The 23,809-nt window shown below is 39.4% G+C and overlaps 1 protein-coding gene across 5 annotated transcripts in view; it reads left to right on the forward strand.

The window, feature by feature from the left end:
- Nucleotides 1–23,809, forward strand: part of epha8 (eph receptor A8) — a 96,419-nt gene that overhangs the window by 49,448 nt on the left and 23,162 nt on the right. For all 5 annotated transcript variants that reach the window (XM_079578248.1, XM_079578244.1, XM_079578246.1 and 2 more), the window contains exons 3-6: nucleotides 5,430–5,483; nucleotides 6,117–6,260; nucleotides 6,587–6,736; nucleotides 9,186–9,501. In XM_079578248.1, the coding sequence (XP_079434374.1) occupies nucleotides 5,430–5,483; nucleotides 6,117–6,260; nucleotides 6,587–6,736; nucleotides 9,186–9,501 (664 nt within the window). The remainder of the gene's footprint in view (nucleotides 1–5,429; nucleotides 5,484–6,116; nucleotides 6,261–6,586; nucleotides 6,737–9,185; nucleotides 9,502–23,809) is intronic.

Consider the following 23,809-nt stretch of genomic DNA (forward strand, 5'->3'; position numbering starts at 1 on the left):
CACTTTTATGACATTTTTTTTCATCGCTTTTGTGTCAGGTTTTTGTCTCTCTTTTGTTGCGGTTTCATCCTAGTTCTCAACTCATTTTCGTCGCTATTATGTCGCTAGTTTTTCCACGAAGCTTTTAGATTTGGGTAATGCCAAACTGGAGAAAATGTGCTCGGTTAAGAGGTTAACCAGTGTAGCACATTTGTTACTTTATTTGGACTGATCAAGACGAACAAGCCACCATTTTTCCATACTGAGATATGTTCTTGCCTGAGCTTAGACGAGTTGATGCGTACCTGTCTGGTCTTTGTGGGTGCCCACGCAAAACGACCAAAGATGTTGTTAGCATTTGGCCTCTCCCAATGTATTCCTAAAGCTCCAAACGGGGTGAAGTTAGAAGCGACCAAGCTCTTCCACGGGCACAAAGACCAGACAGGTGCGTATCAACTTGTCTAAGCTCAGGAAAGACCATATCTCAGTATGGAAAAACGGTGGCCTGTTCCTTTAATAATAAAAACAAACAACAAGGCTGACACTATTATCGCTATACATATAATAAAAGAAGCTCTACTCAATAAACTGGGAGAAATCAAACAAATAAAAACCATTGCATGTACATTTTCCCCCCTCATATTCTCCAATGTTTCCAAATTGTCCAGATCACTGACTCGCGGCCGCCAGGACCTGACAAAAGCCAGCGGAAAAGAATGGTTGGATAGTGCAGCGATGGCAGGACAGAAATAATGAGCAGATCGAGGTTGTACACCCCACTAATTAGCCAGGGTCTTCCTAAGTTCAAGGACGCTTTCAATTTAGCTGATAAAGATGAGAGCCGGGCTGAAACTTCCAACATCTTCATTATCCCAGAGCTGGTTGCCTGGTGGCGCCTCGGGGAGTGCGCAGAAGTGTGAGTGGGTAATGGGAGCCAAAGGGGCACGGGATGATCCGGCGCAGGGACTCCATAGGAAAAAGCCTGATGGTCTTAACTAGGGGCCCAGGGTTCAGGTGGGAGGGGCGGGGTCAGCGTTTTCCCGTCCAATTACCAAGCAGCAAATGGTTTGATCTGATCTGAGGTCAGTGCGGGTTAAACATGGCGAGGATATTCATGTGTGTAAACAGTATGAAAAAAGAATCTGAACAGGCACTTTCTGAAGGTACTCGAGAAGCTATTTTTCAGAAAGAACATGACTCCAGTACCTGAGGCTGTTGTACAGATCCATCTGGTTACAGGAATTTGTGCTGAATAGCGGAAAGGCAGACTGTTTCTCTGCTGTGTATGGAGAAAGTCTAACATTAATATTTGAAGGAAAAGGACACAAACAAGTGTTGTACAATATAACAGTTCCTTACAGGTGGAGGATTAGCTCTTGTTGCTTTCAAAAGTCCAAAGAAGTCATGTTATTTTGAAAAACTCAAACTCCAATTAAAAAAAGCTAAGTGGAACAGCATCAGTACAATACTGTCCTCCAGCTTCTAACAACATTCACATCAATTTCAGTCAGTTCAGTTGCATCATCGGGCATCATTTCAGTGTAAGTATTTGAAACAAATAAGAGATACAGTATTGCCTTTTTGTTTATGTAAAGACTCAAACTCTTATTGTGATTCGATAAAATAGTTGAGTCAGTGCATTTCATGTTTGCTAATCAGAAACAATACAAACATGAAATGCGCTGACTTCACTTTTTCATTGAATCACAAAAAGAACTGGTTTCTTACAGTGTTTGGATAGTGTTGCTTATGATGTCACACCTCAGTCCACTGGGCCCCCCGTGAATAACTTCTTAGTATGAACTAGACCTGAGCTCTGTAAATGTTCAGCAGGATTTTCTCTCATATGTCATGTTAGAACTGGAATGCTCAGCAACTTGATCAACCATTATGAAGAAAACAGGTCCTTGAAGCCCCGCTTGTGCACAGGGAGGACAGGGACAGGAGGGGGTTCAGCTTCCTGATAGCCTGGTAGTAAAGACATCAGTGCCATTGAAAAATCTCAAAGTATGCTTGTAAATGTCTCTTTACATAGCAGGGTTTTCATGACCAGATCTGTTTCAGTGTCACTTATACATAGTCACTTAAAGAGGGGGTATTATGCTTTTTTCAATCACATAGCACCAGTCTAAATCACACTACAATGATGACGAAACCCTCTGTTGGTCTGTAAATGCAGTAAATTAAAATAACTGCCTTGTATAAAATTGCTCTCTCAAAATGGCTGTAGCGAATGTCTTGAAATAGGCCTCTGTCTCTTTAAGAACCTCTGACCCTTTCCGACACGCCCCCTCCACACGCTGTCTGTGGCATCAGTGGGGAGGGGGTTCTGCTGAGGAGCAGTGGTTGGTTACTCGGCTGGAGACAAAAGCTCGGAGGCGTCTCCAGGAGGTGGGGGCGTTCCTAGGAGGACTCAGGCGAACCTATCCCTAAAATGGCTGCCATCAGAGTTTTTACAGATTACTTAAAAATACATGAATGTGCCAAGGCAACACTTCAGGCATGTTTTTTAATAAGGGAATGACATAATAACATGATGTGAAGCTTGAAAAAGTCGATTTTGCATAATACCCCCTTTAAAGGGACTAGACGGAGTTTAAAAATGTTAAAATTATGTATTTTCTGCCCGCAGTTGCTCCAGCAATGTTCTAATGTGTAGAATGAGCCCAGACCTGTTCACCTTAACTGCAGCTGAAATCCTGCACTGTCACTCAAAAAGTTGTTAATTTGGGTCCAAAGTGCCGTCATGCACGAGCTTAATATTGAAATTGCAGCAACGCGTAAAACCTGAGGTGGCAGTAGCAAGTATAAAAATCTAATCCCTTTAATACAGTTTTACACAACTTTAGTTACATCTGTGGAGTATAGTCAGTGACACATTTCAAAAGCTATTCTAAAAAAAGAAAGGAAAAAAAATCATGAGGGAATGTGAATATGAAATGAAGTGTACTGGACATTATGTTCACTGTTAAGAAATGATTTCAATTAACTGAGGTCAATACAAACGCAGGCTGTGCTAATGTTTTCTGATGTCGGTGGAGTTGTGTTGATAGGACCTTGCGTGGATGTGTGTACACCCACAGCAGTTTCTCTTTAATCACTTCTATGCGCCGTGTACCATAAAGCCTGAATATTTCATGCGCTGTACGCTCTGTGCATCTGGCCTCATGGAATCTAGGCGTTTCTTGGTCTAATGGCAGACACAGCGCTCTGCTTCCTGTCAAAAAGTTGTCTCAAACGCACACTGGTGTAGGCGCACGTTTAGGAATACAAACACACCCTGTTAATTCTATTAGTAACCACCGGCGGCATTTAATGAACAATGGGATGTAATCGCTTACATGAGGGGCTTTGTTAGGAGGAAAATGTGTCCCATTGGAATTGCACTAAATGAGCTGCTGAGATTCATAACGTACAACCGCACATGCAACCGCTGCTAAAGGCTGACTTATACGCATTGAAGCCATTATTGGTCATGAACATAGTTTATGGTTAAAGTCCAAGTTTAAAAATAATAAAAAATTATTATTATTCAGGCCTATGTTTCCCGGGATTGGGTGAGCTTGCTTCGGTCTATTTGAACAAGTCTGAGTGCTCCAATGACAACGGGTTTAGTGCGTGTCTTCATATCCCGCATTTCCAGATCTTTGTATTCGGACAGTTTTTCAGTCTAAATTTGACTGAGATGTTCTTTCTGAAGGGATTGTGATGTCAATCAACGCACACTCCTTTCTCTTCTTGTATTTAATTTCATTGTCTGGCTTGTTGGCTTTAACTTCTTTGCCAGTTTGGAGTGACTTCAGATTGTTAAATGATATTTCTCTTGAACTGGATGATTTTCACCCCATTGTTCAGATGTTACTCTTCCATATTCTTAGCAAGTCTTCCAATGTGCTGTTGCAGTATGTTGTGTCAATTGCTGTGTTCACTACTGATTATTAGTGAATATTAGTAGTAGAAGAAGAATGAGTAGTGATCATTAGTGTGGGCTAAGCCTCTTGGGATGAAAGATCCAATCACTTAAAGTAGAAATAAGTAACTCATGCTCCGAGAGGCCATAAGCGCGACTGCAGGTGTCGTAGCATGTTGCGTTTTTTTACTCATTAATTGTCCGTGAGAGTAAATACTACGCTGACAAAAAAGACTAAGAGAGAGAGGGATATTGTACATCCAATTGCACAATGGAGATACTTTTTTTTCACTCAAACTTGGCTATAAATACTGTTTAAGTGGTGCTAGCCCACAGTTAGCTTTGCCCATTAGCTTCTTTGTCGTGATTCCATTAGTGTGTATTGGTGGCTCTGACCCGGTGGCAGGAAAGTTGCAATTGTGGTTATCTGGCCAAAGACACCAGGGGAGATGAAAGATCCCCCAATCATCCCATTAACACTTGTATTACCTCCAGAGGGACAACGAAAAGGATTTATTAAGGTAAACAAGTTAGATGACGGCTTATAAACCTCTTTCCAAGATGGAAAACTCCTGCACGACTGAAACCTTCCACACATTTTGGAGAAGCTCTACAGAAAACCTCACCAGAGCTAATACAGTGACAAGATTACGCAGTACCTTTAGGCGTGATATTGAAAAAAAAATCTCATACAAATAGGTCGGAGACTTGCACTGGGCTCCAGAAGTCGTACACATGCCATCTCTTTCTGTGATAACCCCAAAGTGTCCTGGCTATATCCTCCCCATTCACAACACAGCTTTATGCTCCCGGTGCTGTGCTTCGACGTTTGGATAAGCTACATATACGGCCTCTTTAAGCCACCCGACTGCTGTGACAAAAGCGGTAATTTTATCTGACACAACATGTTTGAATTGCGTTTTTTTTTGTCCAGGGAGTCTGGTGGCTTTGAGTGGAGCACTGGGGCAAAGCTTGGAAAGTACTGAATGCAATATATAGAGCTTGGAAATATTGACTGCATCAAAAGACAACATAATGCAAAAGCCCTATAGAACTGCTGTTTGCCGTGTTACATTTATATTGCATATGTCCATCTGGTTGGAAATAATTATGTTATTAAAAGTCTACTGAATGTTGGCAATGATGAAAATTTGACTTGAAAATGTACTTGAGCTAAAGTGTCTTCATGGGTGCAAATGAAATACATGATTTTGATCTGAATAATTTATCAAACAGATATTCTTGTGTGACTTATTTCTGAATGATCAACTTAATAAGTAGGACCTATCAGCACTATGTGTTGTGAGTCATTGAAGTGATGGAGCTTGAAACGGAAAGCCTCCTGAGACTGAACCATGCGTATGATAAAGCTGTCACAGTGTTGTCACATGAGCTATATGAAGAGTGAGTTAATAACGCTGTAATATGGCCAGGGAGCACCGTCGCTGTCAGGGAGGGATTTGGCCCATCGCCGTAGCAGACTGTGGAAGACTTAAGAGTGTGTGACACCGACAGTCATCAGTCTATCTTCTTTTTGCAGTGGGATGCCATTAATGAGATGGACGAATACTTTGCCCCCATCCACACGTACCAGGTGAGTCATGAACTTGACCTAGAGCTACTACCTGTGTTCCCCACCGACTACGGCATTTAACAAATCACCAAAGCTACAACACATAACACATAATGGATACAGAATCACGATATATGGTCATGTTTGAAAACAGTTAAGGGGGAAAAATCTAAACTTTCTCTAATTATTCAAAAACGACTTCAACAAATGCTGAATTATTTCTACTAAGATACAAAGACATGGAAAGGAGCAAAGTGGTTCAATAGCCTGTAAATACATAAATAATGGAGAACGCTAACATGATACTACATCTTTGCATCGTTCTATGGTTAACTCTAGCTAGCGCTCGCTACGACAGGCCTGCTTTTGTTTTCAAGGCTTTTTTTATGGTACATTTTATAAGCTCCTTGTCTGGGTGGTTTTCCTACTGGTCCTCTGGTCTCTTCCAACAACCCAAAACATGCACAATAGGTCAGCTAGGTACTCCTGACCATGGACCGAGCTTAAGATCTGCACAATAAAGGGAACTTCAACAATAAATAATCCAATCATTTTACAGTTGGTGCCATCAGCCCATTTCTAAACATTGTCGCAAACCACTCTGCTTTGACAAAGTAGATCTTGAAGTGACTTCTGCGCTGTGTTGAACTGCAGGTGTGCAATGTGATGAGCCCAAGTCAGAACAACTGGCTGAGGACAAGCTGGATCCCTCGGGAGGGAGCGAGGAGGATCTACATCGAGGTCAAATTCACGCTGCGGGATTGCAACAGCATGCCCGGAGTCCTCGGCACCTGCAAGGTACAGAGACTCACCACATTTTCACGGGGGAAGGCAGGACATTGCATTATATTATGTGTTTATGCTGGAATACTTAAAACATGCATTTGTTTTTGTATCACATCATAGACTTTATCAAACCAGGAGAAAACTGCTTTGAAAATCATAGGTCATGGCCAGCTATGTGCCCTGCATTTGTTCTCAAAAATGGCAGCACAGTTTTTCTACTTCAGATCAATATTTTGCTACTCTTAGAAAAAGAAAATTCCAGTTTTCTAGACTTCTGACCCTTTGTGTTGATACCATATTTCTGTTGAAATAAAAACACAGACTGTGTTTTTGTGCAGGAGACGTTTAACTTGTACTACTATGAGTCAGACCGAGCGGTGGGCTCGACCATCAGAGAAAACCAGTTCATTAAGATTGACACCATCGCTGCAGATGAAAGCTTCACCGGAGTGGACCTGGGCGTGCGGAGACTCAAACTCAACACAGAGGTAGCACCAATCTCACACTATACTTCCAGATCAATTTCATAAATGTGGAAAAATACAACTATTTTAGCTTACTCTATTAAATACATAACAATAGATGGACATTTTAGAATATGTAGCCGTTATCCCTCAGTGTCTGTCAAAAATGGTCAAAACGTTTTAATCTTAATGACCTGATGATGTGCATCAGAGCAAAAGAATGTAAATGCTTTTATACCCAGTGTATTGTGTATAATAGCATTTAGCAGCAACACCGCAGGTCACTTCCTCGCATCTCGCCCATTAGCAGGAGCCCAAGTGAGATGAATGGGTCACTCTAGTTCACCAACTTTTTTCCATAAATGCCCTGAAAATGTGCAAGGTTCTCAAACACTGGAAAGCATGTGGTCTTTTATGTTGCGTACTTCACTTACCATCACCCAGTTTGGGACAATGATAAATTGTCTCTTGTGAAACACTTTGGGTTACATGTGCCATGTGAAAACTGCGATGCAGATAAGATTCCTTTCCCCTTTTCACATGACTTAATCACTGAGAATATCTTATATTTGAATCAAGCAATCATGTTGTTATGCGACACCCAGGGAAATAGATGGAAATATGTTATTTGCAATGTCAAAAGGCTGATTAGACATTCATTTCTTTTTTATATACGTACAATGGCATAGCCAGAAACTATCAATTTAATGTTATTTGCGATTTTAGCAGATCTTACTGAGTTGAAAGTACACAATACCTTATTAGCTGTGGTATATTCCGCACAGAGAGGAAACTAACGAAATCTTCTCCAGCAGGGTCTGATTAAACGACATATGTTTCACTTCTGACGTGGACTTGATAAAGCGATAAAACCCTCTGATTAAAACTCGACAGAAGCACAGTGCTCATAATTAGTTGTCTAATTAGCCAAGTCTTCATGTTTTCAGAGACTGAGTCAATCTGACAAAGAAGAATCTCTTCTATCCATCTTCAACCCATCAAATTCGTTTGCACACACTTCCCGTTAGAGCCGCGTCTCTCCATGAGATACACATCTTTGTTTCATTCATACGGAACAAAACGGGCTTTTCTTTACCTACAGAAACTCGGGGGCTGTGGAGCTCACAGTCCCGCCCACTTAGAAACCAAGTAAATGTTCCATCACTTTTTCTCACAGACTTTTTGAAAAAATATCACAGCAGAAGTTTATCAGCTGACCACAGCGTGTTTATTTGAAATGAAAGAAAATGCAAAATGCAATCTTTTTTTTTAATTCACAAGATGATCTGAAAATATGTAAATAAAGAAATTACATTCTCCTCAATTGGGCAGAAGCACCAACTTTGGTATATTACTCAAAGAAAAAAACGAAAGTAAAAAAGACAGAAAAAAAAAATTCAGCTACTTCAGTTCTGTGTGAATTTACATGAAATACTATCGTCCATCCATGCTTCAAATATGTTCTTTTAAAAGAGAAGGAGAAAGAGATATTTTTTTTTGTGGTGGATTGTTTCTTTATTGGCTTTGAGCTATTGTGATTAGATAAATGTGATATGTGTTTCTATATATATTCTCTATATATTCTATATCTACATATAGTATATTTCTTTATTTGATGCACCTGTGATAGATTCGTGAAATGATGCATGGCTGGCCATATCTAAAACAGTTAGTCCGGTATAAGACATAGTAAATGTCACTTGGCTGATCTATCATCCCTAACTTGATACAAATATACTATGATTTACAACAATATTGAATGTACCTTTTAGCAAAAAAGGTAATAAATAGCAATAAATAATGCTCCGTGCAAACTGCATGTTATTCATGTATCAGTGTCACTGCAGCATTATGTGTTGACATTTAGTTTCCAAATGTGGGATTACCTAGAGGAAAACAACATCATTATTATAGCATTCATAATTTTATCTGCCGATAGAGTTTAATCCTGACTCAGAAGTCATTTGTAGCACCTGGAGCATGTTTTGTGTAAATCGGGCTGGAATAAACATTTTGTGTACGGTACTATACATATTATTCCCTCCACCAAGCTTCCAAAAAGCTCTTTTATTCGACATCTTGATAGAATTTGCACAGATAATGAGATAGTCAGCAGGGACGGGATGTAGAAAAGGAGCCTATAGAACTGGGGAAAAGTAGTGTTTTGTGTTTTCTGTAGTAGTGAGTGCAGCGTTTGATTAATGACTGCTGCCAAAGCACAGCCAAACTCCGTCCACAAATTCAATCATTGTTTCATGTTTTTACTGTGAAGCAAATGCACCAAGTCTACACGGTTTTCCGACTGGACTGGGTTTGTGTTATATGGTGTTTCATAAGATTTTGCTGCAGGACATGATTTTAATATAATAAATGTAATTCTTCTGATTTCTTTCTTTGTAACTTTATTTTCATGAGGAAACAGCACTGCAAAGCTGTCCTGATTCTGATGATTTGTCCGTGGTTTATTTTTCAGATCCGTGGAGTGGGCCCTCTGACGCGGCGAGGCTTCTACCTGGCCTTCCAGGACATCGGCGCGTGCATCGCCCTGACCTCGGTGCGGGTGTACTACAAGCGCTGTGTGGGGGTGAGCAGGAACCTGGCCGTGTTCAGTGACGTGGTGACGGGCGCAGACTCGTCCTCGCTGGTGGAGGTGCGGGGGCAGTGTGTGGACCACGCCGAGGAGAGGGACACGCCCAAGATGTACTGCAGCGCGGAGGGGGAGTGGCTCGTGCCCATCGGACGGTGTGTGTGCTCGGCCGGCTTTGAGGAGCACCGGGACTCCTGCGTGGGTAAGGACACAAAAGATAAGAGCGTTTTTTCATAGCGGTGCTTTGGTCGATATGTCAAGGTCTGTTTCCAAACCACCACATTAACACAGTGTTTGTCTGTGTCCTAACCTTGCCATCATCTGTATTTGAAACTGACATTGAAAGAGACACTCAGTTGGTAAAGCTTGAAGCCCAAATGCGACAATTTACTGCCTCAACTGAACAACACTATGTCTAAATTTAGACTTAAAGCTGCACTATGCATTTTTTAAGTGAAAAAAAAAAAGGAATATTTGTGTATATTTGACCTTTTAGTGAGAGTGACTTTATGGGTGCAGCATGGCACCTTTGCTTTCCCTCACAGTGGCGTCTATGATGCTCCAGAATCAACTGTTTTGGGGTTTCTGGACATTATTTGGTACAAACCCATAAAAAACAACTGATCCTGGAGTGTCATAAAGGCCACTATGAGGGAAAGCAAAGGTCACTAAAAGGTGAAATATACACAATATTATTATTATTATTTTTTTCACTTCAAAAGTTTCATAGTGCAGCTTTAAAGCTCAAAAAAACCTTAAAAAGTAGTCATTGTGTATGCTTTTATTTTTCCTCTTTTATTAAACTAAACTAATAAATTCACATCCGGCACCTCAGATAACTCTTGTGAGGACCTTTTAGACTGTCAAATGCCCCAGTAAATGTGCACAAAGAAAACAGAGCAGCATTGAAATCAAATGCTCCGTAACATTGATGCCTATACAAGCCGCTCTTTGAAATGCGACTGTTGAGGGTTAAGAGTATTTTCTGTGCAGATGGAACAGATTGAGTGAAATCTTTTGTCATTTGGCCTCTTGGCGCTTTGCTGTTTCCATGTGGTAAATCTGCTTGTGCGTTAGTGATTTAGCCTGAACCTTTTCCTTTCTTTTAGAGGGAAAAAAACATGATATTTCACAGCACAATGTCAAAGTTTAATTTTGCCAAAGAGAATTGCAGTAGAAATGCTCAACTGGTGTTCGTTACTGAAAAAAAAAAAAGCGAGCAATTTTAAGTCTGACTTCGAACTGGGGTAAGCGTCGGGGCAGGACTGTGTGTCGAATATAAAAACGCATTTGGAAGGTGCTAACCTCTCCTCAGCTGCATAAAGAAGTCTGTTTGAAGCTGTTGTCTGCCAGCGCGGACACATCAAAGTGAAAGGAAGAATAAGTTCACTCTCTGGTCAAAAGCTGCTCGGAGGTCGGGGCGAATATCCGGTTTTGTGTGAAACGCGGCTTTTTCCTGCAGACTTTCACTCCCGCTGCAGACTGGCTGACCTCCACAGAAGACCGGGGCAGATTTTAGGTTGCCATGGGTTACGGTAATTAAAACCTATTAATCACGCAGCCGTGGATAATTATACGCTAAAAGCAGTTTGTCAGCTAAACGAGCCAGACGCGACGCAACAGCGACTCTGTGTGCACACACCTGAGCGGGGTCCGACAGGTTCGGGGGCCGATGTGCGGCTTGTGTGTGTGGTTCAGGGGCCAGCAGCTATAAAAGCCTGCTTTAATTAGTGGCAGGTAATTATCATCTGAGCGAGAATACAAAACAGGCCATTAGGAGCAAAAGTCTGGCCCTGGAGGAAATGTCCACAATACTTTTGACGCTTTTTTTTTTTTTGTCGAGCGATATTTCACGTCGATCAGGGACTGTATGTGGTATATTCTGGACACAACTCAAGGTCAGTTTGCTTCAGTAATAAATGCAATGCATGAAATTCAAAGATCAAACTACTTAAAATTAACAACCACAAAAAAAAAAAAACAGAACAAAAAATACAAAAAAACACACTATTATTATTTTTGTGGTATTTTTTTTAGGTAACTGCTATTTTGTTTTTCAATAGTGGATAAAAATAGCCGTTGTGTTTATATATACTGTCTAAAATCGTAATTATTTTTTGCAAATAGATATTCACTTTTATTGTAGATGATGTAATGATGGCAAATATCTCGAATACACAGATTGAAGTTGTTCAGGCCTTGTTCCAAAAGGCCGCAGGACGTTTACCCATCTGAAATATTGTGATGTACAAATCTCATATTCAGTCAAATCAAACTACTCCCTTATTCTTCTTTTGTTTTGTCCCAGTTTTTTTTTTTTTTCCCTCAAAGACTATACATCAAATATTCTGTTGGTATCATTTTGATAATACATGACATGGGAGGAAAAAAAAAAGAAGATGTCATGCAAAATTTGAATCTGTTCCAAATCCAATAAATATTGTATTATTATTATTATTTTTTTAATGCTACAGAAGGAATTTACTTCTCGTCAGTGAGATGGAATCTACGGAGATATACTAAATGGAGAGGAGAGTGTGAAAAACATAAATATTTGGGTGCATATTATCTTTAAAAAAAAAACATATTTTTGTTGTTTCAAAAAACAAAAACAAAATGATGAAGTCAATAAAAAACAATAAAAAACATAAAAGAGAAAGGGGGATGGCACACATTCCACTATAAAACACTTCAGACATTTAGTCATCACCATGGAGGTTTCAGTTTTCCAGAAAGATATCAAATCTTGACCAGATGTCCCAAAATGTATGTCGACATATATGTCATTTTCTTCAGAGTTAAAGTTGATGTCAGTCCATTGAGACATTGCGATAGTCCCCACATTTTGGCCTTTTCCAGCACCTATAGGAATACATTGTTTAGTTTCCAAAAGACTGATGTCTATCAGAGCCCTATAGCCTATTCACAGCAAGTACAAAGTTCTTAGGGTAAGATGGAGATCCGAGGCTCAACTGACTTTCGGGACAAAGCACACAGGACATAAAATATATTTTATGGGATCAAGAGGAATCACTTTACCAATAACTTCAAAATAAGATTCACATTAGAGCGCTTACATACAGAGAAACAATGACCCCTTTCTTTTGAACACCCCACTTATTAAGTATTTGGGATGTTTGGGTTAATATTATGCAATGATGAAAGGGTGATATATTTTGGGTGCATCTATCTAATCTAAAAATGAAGACACAGAAATATGTTTCTTTTCCGCCTCTTAACCGCAGCTCCCTCTCTCATAAAACCCTGTACAGTAATTCCGTCTATAGTATAACATAACATGACTGCAGAAAGCTGATAGCTTATATCTGCTGTTAGCTTAATGTCCACTTTTATCCAGGTGAGTGGGCTGATGGGATCCCAGTAGGCCTCCTTTCATTGAATTAGAATGTAAATCCAGAGAGCTGCTAATGTTTTCACGTCTTCTTTTATTTACAGTTACATTATATCAAATGGAAGGAGCCGAGAGCAGGGAAATGTATCCAGCGCCCATGTGTGGTGTCCTCTGGCACCAAACTGGGTCGCCCTGCTAATTCATGCTCACCACAGTCTGCCACAGTCACGCACACCCCACAGCTAACACTGTAGACTCTGCAGGCCAGTCTATAGTTCAGACCGGTTTGAACCAATATAGATGTGTCCACAGCAGGCCACACCTATCCAGACCAGTTTGGGCCAGGACCAGAGCAGACTCACCAGTCAAGATGCACCATTCAGAATCAGAATTGGTTATATTGCCCTTAGGATTTTTTTTCCGGTTGATTGTGCAACAGGAAACATAAAACATATAACATAAAACTTTAGAGAAATAATAAACTATAAAGACTTTAAGCTATAAGGCAATAAGACTATAAGGGCATGCGTGAAAAGATTAAATATAAACTTTGATAAAGACAACAGGAACTTGACATAGAGCATCAGTCTGAGTGTATTTTCAGATGTACCGGTGCATTGAGTGTCAGCAGCAAATATGAATGTGGACATACTACATAGTGCACATTGTTTTTTTTTTGCTTTGCTTTTTTTTTTTACCTTTCATATAACAGCACCCTCTATAAAGTGTAGTTGTAGTTTATCTCTGCATGAAACAAAAAGCCTTACTCAATTTTTATTTTTATTTTAAAACATTAATTCAAGGCACAAGAAAGCCAATGGGACAGAGGTTCTGCAGATAACTGTTTTTTCTATCAATTTATTATTATTATTTTTTTATTAATACAACAGCAACGTACAGGGAGTTGATTTTTTTAATGCTTTATACCTGTACATGATGGATATACTATTACCGGATGGGCCCTTGCCCATCACCAAATTCATTATTTGCACACTGAAAAGGATTCTTCTGATAGAGCGCAAAGTAGTGGCATATAAATACGACGATTATTATATTTAAAAATCATTAAATATGAAATCATTTCAAGGAACTTTCTGTCCCTTGTTTCACCACAGACCATTATTATTCTAATTCTTATTTTAAGATTTAGCCAAATCTCCACTCAGTCTTTCAGCAAGCTGATTGGTCAGCACCACTCGATGGAGATGGAGGGGGCACAGCCCACACGCTCAGTGGCCTCATTGCCATAGAAGCATCACAGAAGCCAAACATTTTTTGCCTTAAAATTGAGCACATTACATTGATAGAAACAAATGGCCATCTTAGATTCCCGGGGCTTCATAAACATCGGGGGGGAAAAAAATTCTGAAGCTAATACAACTTATTAAGAATCTGTCCTGAATGAGGCTTAAGCTTAGTTAGCTATTCAGGACAGAATAGGCCTCATTCAGGACAGGACACAAGAAAACAACTTTATAGTTGATATAAGAAAAATAATTATTCCCATGTGTCTTCAATGACACAATGACAATGGATTTAGAAGTTGAAAGGGTGTAGAACATGTTGCTGTTTTTATTTATTTATTCATTTAATTCATCTTTATATTGTTGATTTGTCATTATTTGCTTTAATTGAATATTGATATACTTGACTTGTCACTCAAATAGAATAATAATTTAACATAATATCACAATATCTATTAAATGTCTAGAAACCATGAGTAAGTTGAGTGTCTGTCTATGTCCTATTTATAGGAGGCTCCGTCCCGGGCCGAGCCCCCTGTAGACGGCAGCAGATCAGACTAATATGGAGGAAGCTGGGCGACTGGAGTGGCTGAAGCGCAGACATGTAGTGCATGTGTGTTGTGTGGCATGGTGAATATGAGCGTGCCTAAGTGCTCCTCCCCTGACAAAGGTGCAGGGCTGGGGCTGAGAGCACGGCATCATGTGTGTGCTCCAAGCCAAGGGTTGCGTGACACGCTGCTAAAAGTGTCAGAGGGAGGGAGAGTCGGGCTGGCCCTCCTCGTCGACTCCACTTTAAATCAAAGCCCCATGTGTGTACTGTGTGTGGACTGTGTGCATACATGCGCACTCTCCTGGTGCTGCTGCAGAATGGATTAAAGTGCCCCATACAGTGAGAGCGATCGAGGACACACTGATATGAGACACACACACTTAGGCCGGTCACATCCGCTCAGCTCATGCGGCCCATTGAAGCTTGTGCACACACCCCCTTGCGCATGTGTGCTGCTGCTGCTCACTGCTCAGTCAATGGAGCAGGGCCTGTCGCCGTGCCCACGCCACAGCGGCCCACTGCCCTGGGACAGCCGACAGGAAGTGGGGCAGGGATCGTCCCATTATAGTAGCCAAACGTAACCTATCTTTTACGGTAGAAAACAGGGAATAAATGGTCTGTATGCAAAGAGATGCATATTATGTAATATAAATAAGCAGTTGAAGTCTAAAAAGTAGTCAGAAAATGCACTATGGTGTCACACAGTTCGCTCAAGAAAAATGTATGAACATGACTTTTAATTCTTATTGTTCAGTGCAGTTTAAAAACACGGACAGTTTTATTGAATCAAGTGAGGAGTGAAAAATAACAATAACTCAACTGCCCTGAAGCCAATGTGGAGATGTAGAGCTACTATTTTTGTCATCTTCTTAAATACGCCAGAGTCAGATAAGTCCAGTCCCCCAGCACTTGTAAACAACAGAGAGGTTTGGGGCAGGTCCCAAACTGAGGCCAGAGGCAGCAGTGTCCCACACAGTGGCGGGATAACAGCACCACCAGAGACCAGTCCAGCTGAACTCCTCCCAAGGTAATCACTTTCCTGCAAATCCATGGTTTTAATAGTGGGACTAGCACAGCTTTGGTTCATGACGATTTGTCTTTATTTTTTTGGTTTTGTGCCATTTTGTACATGTAATATGACAGATCGCTGGTTGAGTGAGCACAGGAAAACAACATTGAGTTTCAATTGTAGTGTTTGGTTCATAGATTTTTTTTCTATTTATTTATTTTTTTAAACAATACTTTATTCATAAGCACGGGTGTTTTTTTCCCTTTTCTTTTCCTGGCAGAAGGAGCTGCATTTTCTTTTTTTTATAAATCAGCATATTTCATCAGCGCCTCTTTCCATGCAATGAACTACATCATAGCTTAAATTAAAATCAAAACATACAACTCAGTGACTCTAAATATATTTTCTGTCATTTGAGATTATTATATAATTTATGATCTGGTAAATGTATGTTATCCATCATGAGGAAAAAGACAAATCTATTTTTTGTTCTTTGATGCAAATGTACAGGTGAAGCCGAAAATTAGAATATCGTTCAAAAGTTCCTTTATTTCCTTAGTTCAATATACAGGTGTTCATCATATAATTAAAAGATCATGAAAAAGTGCATTCACTTCTGTTATTCAAACTGTGAAACTATGATATAGACTCATTACATGCAAAGTGAGATATGTAGCCTCTATTTGTTATTATTATGATTATTGTGGCTCAGCTTGTAAAAACCCCAAATTAAAAGTCTCAGAAAATTAGAATATTTTAAAAATGGACTGTCAGCCATAGTCATCAACATTCAAACAAACAAAGGCTTGACATATGTCACTTTGCATGATGAGTCTAGATCATATATTAGTTTCACATTTTAAGTTGAATAACAGAAAGAAATGAACTTTTTCATGATATTCTAATTATATGATGAGCACCTGTAAACTGTGAAACTAATATATGAAATAGACTCATTACATGCAAAGTGAAATATGTAAAGCCTTTGTTTGTAATATTTTTTTACAGTCCATTTTCAAAATATTCTAATTTTCTGAGATGTTTAATTTGGGGATTTTACAAGCTGATTATCAAAATTATAACAAATAAAGGCTACATATCTCACTTTGCATGTAATGAACCAATCGTATATTATACAGTTTAAGTTGAATAACAGAAGTGAATGCACTTTTTAACTATATTCTAATTTTCCGTGTTTTCCGTGTTTCACCTGCATCTGCTGCATTTAGTTTAGTATTCATATATATGTATTCTACTTGAAAACCTGCTCATCTCAAGTCTGATTAACTGTCATGCACCAGAAGATGTGGCTCAAATGTGACACTGAGGAGTCTGCAGGATTTCTGATCCGGGCCCCTGTCCTCAGTTTGTGGGATAAGCACTCGGGGCGCCGTCACTCCAGTGGCCGGGGTCACTCTGCATGCATGTGGAGCGCTCACTGTATATACTTATCATGAGGGGGCATTTATATATGGCATGCACACACTTCTATTTCCTATAATGAGCTGTGCTGACAGCAGTGACAGGACACTGTTGACTGCAGACAATCACCACCTAACGAAGTTTAGTTCATGAATTTTAAAAAGAAAACATCTACACCCAAGAAAAAGAAAGAAATAGTTGGTTGATACTTTACTAATGTCGAGGGAATGTGTTCACTGAATTAAAAAATGCAGGGGCCACTCTCTGTCAAGTGCAGGGGCCACTTTAATTTCATAAACTACTGAATGAAAATGTGTGACTGCGGACCTTTTGTAAATTTGTTGTATCAATCAGATGAAGAAATAAGTTATGATAAAGAAAATCTGCTAAACTTCAGATTAATATTTATTTAATGAGCACTTAATTTATTACGTCAGCGAAGATTTGTGGGGGAAAAAATGTCATACATCAAAAGATTGTGAGGCCCCTTTGTTACAGTGTTAGTGAGAAATTATATAAAAAAGATGGTTATATAGCACATTAAAAAGAAAAAAAAGGCTTTACTCATCAAATATATCTGTCATTGCTTTTAGAAAAACTAGTAATAATGATACAAGGATCTGAAGTCATGATGTAGACACAGTGTTGGGGAGAATAATTGAATTGTATTTAGTTACAGCATACTGGATATTTTGTAACTTATTCCATTACTTTGTCCAGTCAGATACTGTATTCTAAATACTTGACCCGCGTTAACCAAGCACATTTTCTCCAGTTCGGCTTTACCCAAATCCCGGCGCTTCTTGACTGGAGCTCATAGCCTATAGGCCAGTGTAACGCAATATTTGAAAGCTAAGACCTAAAAAACTGATCTTTTTCATTGCGTTGTTTTGACTTTTTTTTCTAGTGCTTTTTTGTCACTTTTTTGTTGCATTTTTATGACATTTTGTTGCGTCACATTTTTGTCAACCTTTCATCACTTTTTTCAAGAAGCGTTTACATTTGGGTAATGCCAAACTGTAGAAAATGTGCTCAGTTGCATTAGATTTATGTGGAAACGCGGCGTATGATTAATAACACTTTGAGTAAGTTTGTGAAAATGTGGGCACATGTTTGTATGAACCGTGGCGTAAGGAGTTTTAAATCTTTATTTATGTTTTGGGAGAGGAGACAGATAATAATAAATAAACAATAAACTAAACTAAACAGATCATTGATTGTGAAAGGGAGGAGCTACAGAGCCCTGATCATTTTGTTGTTCTTTTCTTTATAATCGATGTTTTGCAATATGAAGATGAATTGCAATGATTGAGTATCTCAATGTATTTTCATTTTTCATTTTGATTTATTTATTTCATTCAAAAGTGTCGTCTGAAGCAATAACAACAAAACTGCCAAAGGGAGCAGAAGAGAAATTAAGTAACTGTATTATGTTAAAAAGTAACTCTCGTAAAACTAAATATCCTCAAATGAAAGAGTAACTGTAACTGAATACAGTTACTAGTTACTACAGTTTCTATCCAACTCTAAGTAGACAAGTTACTTTACCGAGCCAAGAGAACAAAGTTTAAAATCATGCAAAATTTTTCAGACATTGATCTGCTATTATATTACATTATATTATATTATATTATATTGTATTGTGTTATATGGTGAGCCGTGACGGGAGCAGTACTGATACAACATAGAATCATAAGAGCCTCTTCGCCCGCCCTGAGGACGCTCGGGTCTAATGATACAATCATATAATGATATCTATATGGGCTGAGTGGGACATAGATTGTTGTGTCTGTGGTGATACAGAGACTGTGGAATAGCAATAGATTGAGGGAGGTGTGGCTTTCAGTGTGGCCTAAAAGATTCATGTCAGCAGCTTTTTGGAGCCAGCTCCATTATATAGAATAGGGCTGAAAGAAAGAGACAAATATAGGACAATGTAGCACGTGTGAAGACAAACATGTGGAGGTCAGATTGATAAACTTCTGCTCAATAATGACTTAAAGAGAGACTAAAAAGTATAAATGGAAAGTCCATTCGAGCATGGAAATTCCAGTCCGTGCCCACTCTTCCTTTGGGGCTTCCGGAAGGAGGAGGCTATAATTAGTCCACTGATAAACCGTCTCTGACGGTGAGAGGTCACAGCAACTGATCAGTCAGTTTTAGCGGTGGAGCGAGGTCATGCCTGTTCAGAGAATTCATACACTTTAATATTAAGCTTCAAACATGTTGAAGAATTAAATATTTTCGCCATTTTACCAACACTCTCGTTCTGTGGCCTTTTCCAAACAACACTTTCTGTCTGATGCTCAGTAGTTGCTGCTTCTCGCATGTACTTTCTCCAGTTGACACTGTCTGACGAGTCCGATCCGCTGCTTATCCGAAGTCTCCCTCCCCACGCCATCAAAGCCCCCTCTCCATCAAGCCCTGTGTCAGCCGGCGACAGCCGCTCAATCGGATAATTACGATCTGTTTAACGCTCATTAACCGGGATGTATTTGTCTGGTTTGATTTGTAATTGCTGGGGCTTTTCACAGCAAAAACACACGGTGCTAATGTTCCTTTTGTAGTGGCTTCATTGATGCCATTGATTTGAAACCAGCGGGGAGGCCAGCGGAGGCACAAATCAGTGTGGACACAACATTCAGCGGCCTTTCAGCAGCTCGCTTTCGGAGAACTACTTAGCACACATATCGCCAGTTTCAATTTAAGTGACTGGCGTAGCAACAATGAGCAAATATTTGGATGAATTTGTGTCTCGATTTGACCCCTGAGACCTGCTTTTTTTTGGTTGACAACATGAGGGGTTGGCTTAAGCGTTGTGGTGTGTTTCTGTCCTTGGTAACTTGTTTTTTTCTGTTTGGTTTTGCCCAAGGTGAAGAATACTAAGTTTATTATTACACACTATCACATTATAAGTGATAGGTTTGCATTTTCATCATCTTCTCTATTTATTTGACCGAGCGCAGTGGAAATGAGGGGAGTGAGAGAGCCCAAACTTGGCCATCAGTCTTAAAGGGGGAAAACATGATCGTGGCTCAGAGATGACTTTATTTAAAGTCATTTGCTCTCAGTAATTGCTGTCCATCTATTCCCCATAAAAATGAAAACCTCTATTCGAGATTGAGTGTCAAAAAATAATGATGATAATAATAATAGTGTTGGAGAAATCCTGCTTCATACTCAAACATAATAAACAATTCTTGGCACAGATAGTTTTCCGGTGGATTTACTTGACATCAGCGAAAGGGTCACTGTTTCCTCAGCAGTGCTCCAGCTGTTTGTGTGTGCTTTGTTGGAGGATGGAGACGGTGTGGACAGTGTCCCATTTCCACAGCTGATCGGCGACACGTTCATCCATCACTCAGACAGCCCGCACGGCTCGTTAGTGGCTTCATGCGCTCCCCAGAGACGCCGCTAAAGGAGCCGCGGGCTAACTTTGTCGCTATGTTTTGGAGTGCGCTCAATTTTTTCCCCCTCCCTTTTTTCGCACAAGGTCAACAACGCGCGGGGTCTAGGACATGAGGCGGGATGTGTTCCAGTAACTTTTGATGGGCCCGTGTTGACAGATTAGTGCGATGCTCGGGCTAAAAGTATAAACAGTTTCAGGGAGGACTTTTATAGCAGCTCATTTGCATATGCCCTTTTATAGACACGGAGGCAGACATAAACAAACTTATTTTACATTTAAAAATGGCAACGCAGTGAAAGACAGTTCCCTGTGTCAAGACGTGTCAAACAGCATTTTGCATCAAAGGCAGAAAACTTTATATATACTTTATAAAAACTTAATGCATGCACTATAATACTATTCAAGCAGTGCACACTTTGTCATAAACCATCGAAGGCCTACCGAGTTCCCCATTTCTTTTGACAACAGAGGAATCATTTTGACCGCGACCCCCAAAATCACTCAACCAAGTTTAGTTTAGTTTATTGAAAGGACAGTGGGTAACGCTTTATATTAAGGTGTGCTCGTTTTTAATAAGGTATTAATAAGCATTAATAATATGCTTGTAAGTTTAACACACTGCTTATTATACTTTCATCTGTTGACATACTTATTAATAATAAGCTTATTCATAGCCAACTCTTAACCTAACCCTAATCTTAAAGGGACTATAAAAATGTTAAAAGTAAGTATTTTCATCTCCCTACATGTTCCAGCAATGTCCTAATGTGTAGAATGAGCCCAGACCCATTCACCACAACTGCCTCTAAAATCCTGCGCTGTCACTCAAAAAGTTGTTACTTCGGGTCTGAATTGCCGTCATGCACATGCTTAATATAGAAGCTGCAGTTACTTGTAAGACCTGAGGTGGCAGTAGTGAGTATAAAATGACAAACTTGCATCCAGTCTCTTTAACCCTTACCCGGACCCTAAAATGATTATTAATGCTTATTAATACTTAATGAGCCCACCTTAAACTAAAGCAATACCGGACGTGTGCAGTTACCCACAATGCTAATTTCCATCTGCTGTCCTATATACGTTACAAAATTAAAATTTACATAACAAAAGGCAATTTACAACATGTTCAACATACAAATACAAAGTGCAAGTTACAAAGTGCAATATTGGCTGTTACAAGTCATAAAGTGCAGAATTATAAAGTGCAACAGTTTTTTCAAAGTCAATACAACACATAAACTTAAGATTACAATATTACACTATAGTACCGTGGTAGCCATCAGACGAGGGTATCATCTGGTTAACCCATCTGGTACTTTTAGTGTGAGCAGGACTGGTGGTCAAGAAGCCAGTCTTTTACCCCGTGAGAAGCTGTGAAAATCTGCATCTTTAGATTGTCTAGGAGCCCATTCCATTCTTTGATGGCTTTGTAGGAAAAGGCTGATTGAGACCAACTCGGGACCCCACTTATGCATTTATAATCATTTAAAACATTAAAATCTGTTTTAATTTTGTTCGTTTGGACTGTACTTTGACATTTGGCTTAATCTGCTGTTTCCAAGCAAAAATACATCATATTCAATGTCAGTAATGTACCCAATATTGTCACAAAATCATCTCGCAACCCTCACTTTGCACCACTGGTTTAAATCAGTGATTCTCAATCTTTTTTAGTTGTAACCCCCAAACATGAGAACTGCTGTTCATGGCACGTTTTCCATTCAAACTACATAGGAAATACGTCTGGTGACCAACTAAAATGATCTCTCGATCCCAAATACTGGTTTAGATGAAGCCAGAATAAGTTGAGATGATAAACACCTATAGATCGAACAAAACTAACGCCTATTATTTGGGATTTGACAGCCAACTCACATTATGCATACTTCAATTCCGGTTTAAAATTTAGTTTAATTTGCCTCTTTTGCCGTCTACATTGAGTGAAAAACAATTATTTGATTATTTTTTAATAATAACGACTTCTCACTCTATTCACCCTGGATCATAATCTTTAATGTCAAATGCCTCAGTCCCTGTCAAACCTTATGCCCGACATACATCTCCTCCCTCTTCCTCCTCTCCTTCTTCACTCCTCAACTCTTCCCTCTGTGTGTTTATTTACCACTTACTCCAGAATAAACCAAGGTCAGCACTCACGCCTATTAACATTCATTGTAATGCAAATTCCTCTCCTGAGCCGCGGCGGCGCATTGACAGCACCTGACACGACGCACACATCCACGGCCCCGGTGTGGAGCCCGTCGACCCAACGCTGCTGCGACCGGACCGTTTCATCATGTCGTACCATCTCCCTCAAAACGCTTTCCCATTACGCATTCATAACTTGGCGTGGCGCTGATGTCTGTCGAAGAGCAGGAAAACGTGCATGTTAAAAAAATAAATAAAAAATGATTCTTTTTCTGACTGCGATTATGACAAATAAATCAATAAATGTTCTTTGTTTTTTTCATTGTCATAGCACAACATTCTTGCTTTAAAATGTACAATATGATTTCTTTTTCAGCGGTGAATAATTATAATTTCCGCATGTTCATTAAACCTCTTAACAGCCGCCTTAACCAAGTGCATTTTCTTCAGTTCAGCTTTACTCAAATCTATAAGGTCACAGCCTATAGGCCAGTGGAACGCCTCATTTGAAAGCTAAGACCTACAAAACTGATTTAAATTGTTCTTTTTCCTCACATGGTTCCTGCTTTGTAGTCAATATAGCTTTTTTTTGGTTGCTTTTTTGTTGCTATTTTTGGTTCCTCTTTTGCTACATTTTTGTTGGGTGTCACATTTTTGTTCACTTTCTGTCGCTCTTTTTTTTTTTAGCCTTTTTGTTTTGTTTCGCCACACTTTTTTGACTCATGTAAATGGAGCGTTTTCCTCGTGTTGTTGCTGCGATGTCGACACTTTCTTGACTTTTTTGTTGTTGGATTTTTGTCAACACTTTTGCCACAGTTTCATCGTTTTTCTGATGTTTTTTTTTTTTACCTTTTTTTTGTGTTTTCGTAACACATTTTTGTCACTTTTTCATTGCTTTTTTGTCACTTTTTTGCTGCTCCTTTATGGCTTTTTGTTTCACTTTTAGCGTCACTTTTTGTTGCTTTTTTGTCCATTTTTCATCACTTTTCTGATGCTCTTTTTTTGGCCATTTTGTTGCGTTTTCGAAACACATTTTTGTCACTTTTTTGTCGCTCCTTTATGGCTTTTTGTTTCACTTTTAGCGTCACTTTTTGTTGCTTTTTTGTCGATTTTTCATCACTTTTCTGATGCTCTTTTTTTTAACCTTCTTTTTACGTTTTCGTAACACATTTTTGTCACTTTTTCATTGCTTTTTTGTCACTTTTTTGCTGCTCCTTTATGGCTTTTTGTTTCACTTTTAGCATCACTTTTTGTTGCTTTTTTGTCCATTTTTCCTCACTTTTCTGATGCTCTTTTTTTGGCCTTTTTGTTGCGTTTTCGTAACACATTTTTGTCACTTTTTTGTCGCTCCTTTATGGCTTTTTGTTTCCCTTTTT

The sequence above is a fragment of the Gobius niger genome (genome assembly GCF_951799975.1).
Source record: "Gobius niger genome assembly, chromosome: 20".
Lineage (NCBI taxonomy): Eukaryota > Metazoa > Chordata > Actinopteri > Gobiiformes > Gobiidae > Gobius > Gobius niger.